At 47.4% G+C, this 11,172-nt stretch overlaps 1 protein-coding gene across 1 annotated transcript; it reads left to right on the forward strand.

Moving 5' to 3' along the window:
• On the forward strand, positions 1-1,446 carry LOC127928234 (hatching enzyme 1.2-like). Its single transcript, XM_052515363.1, is given in 3 exon segments — positions 1-247; positions 741-835; positions 838-1,446. Coding segments are annotated over 3 exon segments (798 nt in total). The 5' UTR covers positions 1-23; the 3' UTR covers positions 1,317-1,446.
• The last annotated feature ends 9,726 nt before the right edge of the window (positions 1,447-11,172 follow it).

Genomic DNA, 11,172 nt, shown 5'->3' on the forward strand with positions numbered 1-11,172 from the left:
TCTCTCCTCTCCACACACTGAAGATGGAGCAAAGCCCCTCTCTCACCCTGCTGCTGCTGCTGCTGCTGGGCCTCTCTCAGGCCAACCCTCTCATGGAGGATGGAAGTGGACCAGAGATCCTAACAGACAACCCTGAGGCTGTAGACATCACTGAGAGAATTCTGACCACTAATAACGGCTCCAGTCAGTTCCTGTTGGAGGGGGACATGGTGGCACCAACAACCAGAAACGCCATGATTTGCTATAGGTACAACCAACATACACTGAAAACAATATTGTGCGAATTCTGCTTTTAAAACTATCTGCATCAGGTTTTTGAGTATTTCTAACACAAGGCATTTTTATGTTTAATATACTTCACTTTTAGTGTTTCAGAAAGTTGCATGATCACAAAATATACTTCGCTTCGTTAAAACCTGCATACAAACATTGTGTAGAAAGTAGCATTATAAAGTCAAAAGAATGTGGAATTACCCACAATCCTCTAAAAACAGAGACAGGTGTCAAAAAGTTGTTGCTAGAACTTAAAGTTAGTAAATTGGGGAAAAATTTCCCTTGGAGTTGTTTTAAGTGCATCTTATGTTGATATATTTACATATTTAAATTTCAGGTTGGTTAAACGAGTAAAGTAGAGTACGGGACTAATTATATTGAAGTAGAGATAACAAATATATTTTTTTAGGTCAAAATAATTGTATTTTCTACTATAATTGACTAACACCCTGAATGTTATTTTACAGTGCCGGGTGCTTCTGGAACAAAGGCTCCAACGGACTGGTTGAAGTGCCCTACACAGTGAGCAGTAGCTTCAGTTCCTCTGACAAGCAGGGCATTGAAACGCCCTCCGGGCCTTCACTTCCCAGACCTGCATTCGCTTCGTGCCTCGGCAGAATCAGGTTGACTTCATCAGCTACGAGCCCAGAGACGGGTGCTGGTCCTCTCTTGGGAGAGTGGGAGGGCAACAGACGGTCTCTCTCCAAATGAACGGGTGTGTTTACTTCGGCATCATTCAGCACGAGACTCTCCACGCTCTGGGCTTCCGACACGAACAAACCAGAAGCGACCGTGAGCAGTATGTCAAGATCAACTGGAGTAACATCGACTCTAACAATGCCTACAACTTTGATAAACAAAACACCAACAACCTGAACACTCCCTATGACTACAGCTCTGTCATGCACTATGGAAAAACAGCCTTCTCTGTCAATGGGATGGACACCATCACCCCCATCCCCAACCCCAACGTGCCCATCGGCCAGAGACAGGGGTTGTCCACCACGGACATCCTGAGGATCAACAGACTCTACGGCTGCTGAGAGGAAGACATCAAGTCACAGGAGAAAAGTCTGGGAAAGACCAGATGAAGGAAGTCAAGTCTGACATATATCATGTTATCTTATTGATTTAAAATCATTGTTGAGTTGTAACTTTAAAAAAACATGATCATTGCTGTAGTTGTGTAGTTCTCAAATTATTTTAATCATATGACTTAATTAATTATCTAAAATAAAACAAGATTGAAAGCAGATGCTATTGTTTCATTCTAGTGTTCTATAGTGTGTGTGTGTGTGTGTGTGTGTGTGTGTGTGTGTGTCTGTGAGAGAGAGAGAGAGAGAGAGAGAGAGAGAGAGAGAGAGAGAGAGAGTTAACAGACTGGGCACAAGTCCTCCATGTCTGTCCTGATCCAAGACATTCGTCCTCCAATCAGCACTAGAGTTACATCACTTCTGTCCCAACTACAATGACATCATTTCTCTCACCTAAACACAATAAGACACTAGGAATATTCACAACTACAATGGCATGAAAGATAATAATTATTTTTGGAAGAGAATGAAGGAGGCAGACAGAGGACAACATAAATATCTGCTCTGGGAATCTGACAACAAAGCAGAAATAAAAATCAACCACACGGTATTTTCTTGATAAGATTTATACTGTAGATGTAACTGGTCTGGTCTGCTAAAATCATCACTTCAAAGTGGAGTCACATGTCCCCCCAAAAAAATACAGGTTTCTCCTCAAAATGTTTTAGAATGCTGTGCATTGAATCTTATCACATAACAAGATAGACTAACAAACCAAAACGTTCTGCAGACATGCTGACATCTCTCTCTATTTATCTTGGATCTTGGAGGGCACTACGGTGTTGAACGCTGAGTTGTTGTCAATGAACAGCATTCTTACGTAGGTGTTCCGTTTGTCCAGGTGGGAAAGGGCAGTGTGGAGTGCAATAGAGATTGCATCATCTGTGGATCTGTTGGGGCGGTATGCAAATTGGACTGGGTCTTGGGTGTCTGGGATGATTGTGTTAATGGGTGTCATGCTCAGACGTTCAAAGAATTTGATAGCTACAGATGTGAGTGCTACGGGGCGATGATCATTTAAATAGGTTACCATGGTGTTCTTGTGCACAGAGACTATGGTGGTCTGCTTGAAACATGTAGGTCTTACAGACTGGGTCAGGGAGAGGTTGAAAATGTCAGTGAATACACTTGTCAGCGCATGCTATGAGAACACGTCCTGGTAATCCATCTGACCCTGTGGGCTTTGTGAACGTTAAACTGTTTAAAAATGTCACATCGGCTACGGAAAACATGATCACAAAGTCATCCAGAACAGCTGGTGCTCTCACGCATGGTTCAGTGTTGCTCGACTCAGAGCAAGCGTAGCATGCATTTAGCACATCTGGTACGCTTGTGTCACTGGGCAGCTCGTGGCTGGGTTTCCCTTTGTAATCCTTAATCCATTGTTCCAAGATGGCGTAGCAGTCAGACTTCTTGTCATGTCGTGTCCCTTGTATACAGTGCCTTGCGAAAGTATTCGGCCCCCTTGAACTTTGCGACCTTTTGCCACATTTCAGGCTTCAAACATAAAGATATAAAACTGTATGTTTTTGTGAAGAATCAACAACAAGTGGGACACAATCATGAAGTGGAACGACATTTATTGTATATTTCAAACTTTTTAACAAATCAAAAACTGAAAAATTGGGCGTGCAAAATTATTCGATAATCATGGATTTCAAGAGGATAGAGTTATGGTCAGATTTACCAAATGAAGGGCGAGAGAGAGTTCTGTATACATCTCTGTGTGTTGAGTCGAGGTAATCTAGAGTCGTCCCCCTCCCCCCTCTGTCACGTTCTGTCCATCATTCGTATGTGTTTTCCTTGTTTTAGTGTTGGTCAGGACGTGAGCTGGGTGGGCATTCTATGTTGTGTGTCTGGTTTGTCTATTTCTATGTTTGGCCTGATATGGTTCTCAATCAGAGGCAGGTGTTAGTCATTGTCTCTGATTGGGAACCATATTTAGGTAGCCTGTTTTGTGTTGGGTTTTGTGGGTGATTGTTCCTGTCTCTGTGTTTGCACCAGATAGGACTGTTTAGATTTTCACTTTTCTTGTTTTGTATAGTCTGTTCATGTAAAGTCGTCTTTATTAAAAACATGAATAACCACCACGCTGCATTTTGGTCCGCCTCTCTTTCACCAGAAGAAAACCCTTACACCCTTGTTGCATAGGTGACATGCTGGTAGAAATCAGGTTTAAAGGATTTCGGTTTTCCTGTATTAAAAATCACCGGCCACTAGGAGTGCTGCCTCTGGATGAGCATTTTCTTCTTGGCTTATGTCCCTATATAGCTCATTGAGTACCAGCATCTGCTTTTGGTGGTAAATAGACAGCCATGAAAAATATAGATGAAAATTCTCACTATAGTATGGTCTACAGCTTATCATGAGGTATTCTAACTCGGGTGAGCAGAACGTCCAGACTTCCTTAATATTAGAGATTGCGCACCAGTTGTTGTTAGCAAAGAGACATACCCCCCCACCCTTGAGTTTAGGAGGTGCGTCCGTTCTGTCCTGCCAATGCAAAATCTTCACAGCTATCCTAATAGTGGGCCTGTGTTTACTTACTGGAAAAGACTCATTCATTGCGTCATTCAAAACACGTCAGTATATCACCTTGTGGAATAGAAGAAACTGGATTTGTTAAGACCTACAGTTGCACTTTTTGTCACGAACCTCGCTGAAGAGGGTGCCTCTTCCTGTCCGGGCGGGGCTCGGCGGTCGTCGTCACCGCCTATTAGCTGCCATCGATTCCTTTTCCGTTTGTGTTGGTTAATGGTTAATTGGGTACACCTGTTTTGTATTAGGTTTGTTTGTAGGGTATTTAAGGGCACTAGGTCTATTTTGTCCTGTTGTTTTGGACTGGCAACCTATATACGCCCTGCCCTGTGTGTTGGCGTGATCATTTTTCGGTTGCACCGGTGTAATAAATTTGATAAACGGCAGAACCCTGCTTTCTGCGCCTGATTCCATCCACCTGTTCTGAGAGATTGCACCAGCGGGCTTCTGTTTTCGTAACAGAAGCCCGCACCGAAGAAATGGAGTCAGCAGGAGCAGCGACCACCCCTCTCCCCACTATGGAGGAGCGTGTCCATCACCACACAGCTGTCCTCCATCGGATTGGTACAGCGATGGATCAGATGATGGAGAGGATGGAACGATGGGAGAGGAGTGGTTTACCGACGTCTATCTCAGCTCTCCCACTGCCGACACCACCTTCAACACCTACTCCACCTACGTCGTCCTCTGGGTCCAGCGCACTGCGTCTCTCCCCCGAGAGAGTACGATGGAGCAGCGGCTGGGTGCCAGGGATTTTTGCTCCAGCTAGAGCTCTACCTGGCTACCGTGCGTCCGGCTCCCTCGGGTGAGGAGAGTGTGGGCCTCCTCGTCTCCTGTTTAACAGGCAAGGCCCTGGACTGGGCTAACGTGGTCTGGAACAGTCCAGACTCGGCTCGGGACAACTACCTGGAGTTCACCCGCCGTTTCCGAGCTGTGTTCGATCATCCACCAGAGGGTAAAGCGGTGTGTGAGCGACTGTTCCACCTCAGACAGGAGATGAGGAGCGCGCAGGACTTCGCGTTGGAGTTTAGGACCCTAGCTGCTGGTGCTGGGTGGAATGACAGGGCCCTGATGGACCATTACCGGTCTAGTCTCCGGGAGGATGTCCGCCGGGAGCTAGCTTGCAGAGACACAACTCTCTCCCTGGATGAACTTATAGACATGTCTATTCGATTGGACAACCTGCTAGCTGCCCGCGGGCATTCAGAAGGGGTCCTGTTAATTCCACCTTCCAGCTCTCCCACTCCCACTCAGATAGAGTTGGGAGGAGCTGCATCTAGGGGGACCAGAGGGGGCTTCTCCTGCTCCTATTGTGGACGGAGAGGACACACTTCGGACCGGTGTTGGAGGAGTCCCTCTGGGAGTCGAGATGGTCGGCGGAACACTCCTCGGCCACCCCAGGTGAGTAAAGCACCAAACTCACTCAAGAGTTCCCTGTTGGTCACATGTTTTTGTTAATTTTTTTCCCTGCGTTTTTCCCGTCTCTTCAGCATAAGGCGCTAGTCGATTCAGGCGCAGTTGGGAGTTTTATGGATTGTGGACTCGCCCGTAAATTGGGTATTCCGTTAGTGCAGATAGACCCACCTATCCCTGTGCACTCCTTAGATTGCCGACCGTTAGGGTCAGGGCTGGTCAGGGAGGCCACGATTCCGCTGGACATGGTAACGCAGGGGAATCATAGGGAGAGGATCAGTTTCTACCTTATTGATTCACCTGGGTTCCCGGTGGTGTTAGGGGTTCCCTGGCTGGCTATTCACAATCCCGTTATTTCCTGGAAACAGGGGGCTCTTAAGGGGTGGTCAGACGAGTGTTCAGAGAGGTGTATAGGAGTTTCCATCGGTGCCACGACGGTGGAGAGTCCAGACCAGGTTTCCACCGTGCGCATTCCCCAGAATATGCCGATTTGGCTATCGCTTTTAGTAAGAAGAAAGCGAACAAATTACCACCTCATCGACGGTGGGATTGCGTGATAAACCTCCAGGAGAACGCTGCACTTCCCCGGAGTCATGTGTACCCACTGTCACAGGAGGAGACGTTGGCTATGGAGACATATGTCACGGAAGCTCTGAGACAGGGGTACATTCGGCCCTCCATGTCACCCGTCTCCTCGAGTTTCTTTTTGTGAGGAAAAAGGAGGGAAGTCTGCGTCCGTGCATTGATTATCGAGGTCTCAATTCGATCACCGTGGGTTTTAGTTATCCGCTACCTCTCATCGCTACGGCGGTGGAATCATTTCACGGAGCGCGTTTCTTCACAAAACTGGACCTCAGGAGCGCGTATAATCTGGTGCGTATTCGGGGAGGAGACGAGTGGAAAACAGCGTTTAGTACCACATCAGGCCACTATGAGTACCTCGTCATGCCGTATGGGTTGAAGAATGCTCCAGCCGTCTTCCAATCCTTTGTAGATGAGATTCTTAGGGACTTGCACGGGCAGGGTGTGGTAGTCTATATTGATGACATCTTGATTTATTCTACCACACGCGCCGCGCATGTTTCCTTGGTGCGCAGGGTTCTTGGGCGACTGCTGGAGCATGACCTATACGTCAAGGCTGAGAAATGTGTGTTCTCCAAACCAGCCGTTTCCTTCCTGGGTTATCGCATTTCCAGCTCGGGGTGGTGATGGAGTGTGACCGCGTTAACGCCGTGCGTAATTGGCAGACTCCGACCACGGTAAAGGAGGTGCAGCGGTTTTAGGGTTTGCCAATTACTACCGGAGGTTTATCCGGGGTTTTGGTCAAGTAGCGGCGCCCATTACCTCACTGCTGAAGGGGGACCCGTGCGTCTGCGGTGGTCAGCAGAGGCTGATGGAGCCTTCAACCAGTTGAAGGTACTGTTCACTGGAGCTCCCGTGTTGGTGCATCCGGACCCTTCGTTAGCATTCATAGTGGAGGTGGATGCGTCCGAGGCTGGATTTGGAGCCGTGCTGTCTCAGCGCTCGGGCACGCCACAAGCTCCGTCCCTGCGCTTTCTTTTCTAAGAAGCTGGGTCCGGCGGAGCGGAACTATGATGTGGAGGATCGGGAGTTACTAGCTATGGTAAAGGCCCTGAAGGTGTGGAGACACTGGCTTGAGGGGGCTAAACACCCTTTTCTCATCTGGACTGACCACCATAATCTGGAGTATATTCGGGAAGCGAGGAGACTGAATCCAGGTGGGCCATGTTCTTTACACGTTTTAGATTTACGATCTCTTACAGACCAGGTTCCCTCAACACTAAGGCCGACGCGCTGTCCCGTCTCTATGACACCGAGGACCGGTCCATCTGTTCACCCATCCTTCCAGCCTCTCGGCTGGTGGCCCCAGTGGTATGGGAGGTGGACGCGGACATCGAGCGGGCATTGAGGGTTGAACCTGCGCCTATACAGTGTCCAACTGGTCGAAGTTACGTACAGCTTGGTGTCCGTGATAAATTGATTCGGTGGGCTCACACACTACCGTCTGCGGGTCATCCGGGATTGATAGGACAGTGCGGGGTCTTAGGGGGAAATACTGGTGGCCCACTTTAGCTAGGGATGTGAGGCTCTATGTCTCCTCCTGTTCTGTATGCGCCCAGAGTAAGGCTCCTAGGCACCTTCCTAGAGGGAAGTTACAGCCCCTCCCGGTTCCACAACGGCCATGGTCCCATCTCTCGGTAGATTTCCTTACTGATCTTCCCCCATCTCAGGGGAACACTACCGTTCTGGTCGTTGTGGATCGGTTCTCTAAGTCCTGCCATCTCCTCCCATTGCCTGGTCTTCCTACGGCCCTACAGACTGCAGAGGCTCTATTTACCCACGTCTTCCGGCACTATGGGGTACCAGAGGATATCGTATCTGATCGGGGTCCCAGTTCACTTCCCGGGTTTGGAAGGCGTTTATGGAGCGTCATAGCAAGTAAAACACTGGAATGGTAGTTTTGCAATGGAAGAATGTGCAAAGTAGAAATAAAAATAATGGGGTGCAAAGGAGCAAAATAAATAAATTAATTAAATACAGTTGGGAAAGAGGTAGTTGTTTGGGCTAAATTATAGGTGGGCTATGTACAGGTGCAGTAATCTGTGAGCTGCTCTGACAGTTGGTGCTTAAAGCTAGTGAGGGAGATTAGCGTTTCCAGTTTCAGAGATTTTTGTAGTTCGTTCCAGTCATTGGCAGCAGAGAACTGGAAGGAGAGGAGGCCAAAGAAATAATTGGTTTTGGGGGTGACTAGAGAGATATACCTGCTGGAGCGTGTGCTACAGGTGGGAGATGCTATGGTGACCAGGGAGCTGAGATAAGGGGGACTTTACCTAGCAGGGTCTAGTAGATGACATGGAGCCAGTGGGTTTGGCAACGAGTATGAAGCGAGGGCCAGCCAACGAGAGCGTACAGGTCGCAATGGTGGGTAGTATATGGGGCTTTGGTGACAAAACGGATTGCACTGTGATAGACTGCATCCAATTTGTTGAGTAGGGTATTGGAGGCTATTTTGTAAATAACATCGCCAAAGTCGAGGATTGGTAGAATGGTCAGTTTTACAAGGGTATTTGACAGCATGAGTGAAGGATGCTTTGTTGCGAAATAGGAAGCCAATTCTAGATTTAACTTTGGATTGGAGATGTTTGATATGGGTCTGGAAGGAGAGTTTACAGTCTAACCAGACACCTAAGTATTTGTAGTTGTCCACGTATTCTAAGTCAGACCCATCCAGAGTAGTGATGTTGGACAGGCGGGTAGGTGCAGGTAGCGATCGGTTGAAGAGCATGCATTTAGTTTTACTTGTATTTAAGAGCAATTGGAGGCCACGGAAGGAGAGTTGTATGGCATTGAAGCTTGTCTGGAGGGTTGTTAACACAGTGTCCAAAGAAGGGCCAGAATGGTGTCGTCTGCGTAGAGGTGGATCAGAGACTCACCAGCAGCAAGAGCGACCTCATTGATGTATACAGAGAAGAGAGTCGGTCCAAGAATTGAACCCTGTGGCACCCCCACAGAGGTCCGGACAGCAGACCCTCCGATTTAATACACTGAACTCTATCAGAGAAGTAGTCGGTGAACCAGGCAAGGCAATCATTTGAGAAACCAAGGCTGTCGAGTCTGCCGATGAGGATGTGGTGATTGACAGAGTCGAAAGCCTTGGCCAGATCAATGAATACGGCTGCACAGTAATGTTTCTTATCAATGGCAGTTAAGATATAATTTAGGACCTTGAGCATGGCTGAGGTGCACCCATGACCAGCTCTGAAACCAGATTGCATAGCAGAGGAGGTATGGTGAGATTCGAAGTGGTTGGTAATCTGTTTGTTGACTTGGCTTTCAAGACCTTAGAAAGGCATGGTAGGATAGATATAGGTCTGTAGCAGTTTGGGTCAAGAGTGTCCCCCCTTTGAAGAGGGGATGACCGCAGCTGCTTTCCAATCTTTGGGAATCTCAGACGACACGAAGGAGAGTTTGAACAGGCAAGTAATAGGGGTGGCAACAATTTCGGCAGATCATTTTAGAAAGAAAGGGTCCAGATTGTCTAGCCCGGCTGATTTGTAGGGGTCCAGATTTTGCAGCTCTTTCAGAACATCAGCTGAACGGATTTGGGAGAAGGAGAAATGGGGAAGGCTTGGGCGAGTTGCTGTTGGGGGTGCAGTGCTGTTGACCGGGGTAGGAGTAGCCAGGTGGAAAGCATGGCCAGCCGTAGAAAAATGCTTGTTGAAATTCTCAATTATGGTGGATTTATCAGTGGTGACAGTGTTTCCTATCTTCAGTGCAGTGGGCAGCTGGGAGGAGGTGTTCTTATTCTCCATGGACTTTACAGTGTCCCAGAACTTTTTTGAGTTAGTGTTGCAGGAAGCAAATTTCTGCTTGAAAAGCTAGCCTTGGCTTTTCTAACTGCCTGTGTATAATGGTTTCTAGCTTCCCTGAACAGCTGCATATCACGGGGGCTGTTCGATGCTAATGCAGAACGCCAGATGACACAACAGTAGTAGGCTTGATTACCAACAATGATGAGACAGCCTGCAGGGAGGGGAGGAGAGGGCTCTGGGAGTGTGGTGCCAGGAAAATAACCTCTTATTCAAAGTCAACAAAACAAAGGAGATGATCAAGGACTTCAGGAAACAGCAGAGAGAGCAGCCCCTATTCACATCGACGCAGTGGACAAGATGGAAAGCTTCAAGTTCCTCGGCATACACATCACTGACTAACTGAGATGGGTCACGCACACAGATAGCGTGGTGAGGAAGGCGTAGCAGCACCTCTTCGACCTCAGGAGGCTAAAGAAATTTGAATTGTCACCTAAAACCCTCACAAACTTTTACAGATGCACAATCAAGAGCATTCTGTCGGGCTGTATCCCCGCCTGGTACGGCAACTGCACCACCTGCACCTGCAGGGCTCTCCAGAGGGTGATGCGGTCTGCTTTAAGCATCACGGGGGAAATGACCTGCCCTCCAGGACAACAACCACCGAGTCACTGCCTGTTCACCCCTCTATCATCCAGAAGGTGAGGTCAGTACAGGTACATCAAAGCTGGGACCGAGAGACTGAAAAACAGCTTCGATCTCAAGGCCATCAGACTGTTAAATAGCCATCACTAGCACATTAGAGGCTACTGCCTATATACATAGACTTGAAATCACTGGCCACTTTAATAAATGGAACACCAGTCACTTTAATAACGTCAAAATATCTTGCATTTACCCATCTCCTATGTATATACTGTATCCTACACTATCCTACTGTATCTTATTCTATACCAATCTGACACTGCTCGTCCATATATTTTTATATTCTTGATTCCATTCCTTTACTAGATGTCTGTATTGGTGAATATGTTGTGTAATTGTTAGATATCTTGTCAGATATTAATGCACTCGTCAGAGGTAGAAGCACAAGCATTTCGCTAGACCCACAATGACATTTGATTCATATTTACAAACAAATATTAAAACGATGAGATTGTCTGAACAACTTGTTTACCTGTTGTATAGCATTTGCCAAACAGGAAATGGCAAATGTGACAATATTTAACCAGTGGCCTGCACAATCTGACACGTTCCTCAGCACATCATTGTAGTAGAGTCAACTGTCATAACATTAGTGTGTGACCTATTTGTTGAGTAGGCCTGGCCAGGTGTAAATGGACCCGTATGGATTAAAACCATGTTGAAACTGTAGGTGTGGTGGTGGAGCCCTCCCTTCAGAGGTTTATTTAGGACTAACAACATGGACCCCAACCCAGAATCCTCCAGCAGACACAACCTGAGGAGGACTGTATAAAAAGCCCAGGACTGACCGGACAGAATCACACACCAAGACTCTCCAA

The sequence above is a fragment of the Oncorhynchus keta genome, unplaced genomic scaffold, assembly GCF_023373465.1.
Source record: "Oncorhynchus keta strain PuntledgeMale-10-30-2019 unplaced genomic scaffold, Oket_V2 Un_scaffold_24268_pilon_pilon, whole genome shotgun sequence".
Classification (NCBI taxonomy): domain Eukaryota; kingdom Metazoa; phylum Chordata; class Actinopteri; order Salmoniformes; family Salmonidae; genus Oncorhynchus; species Oncorhynchus keta.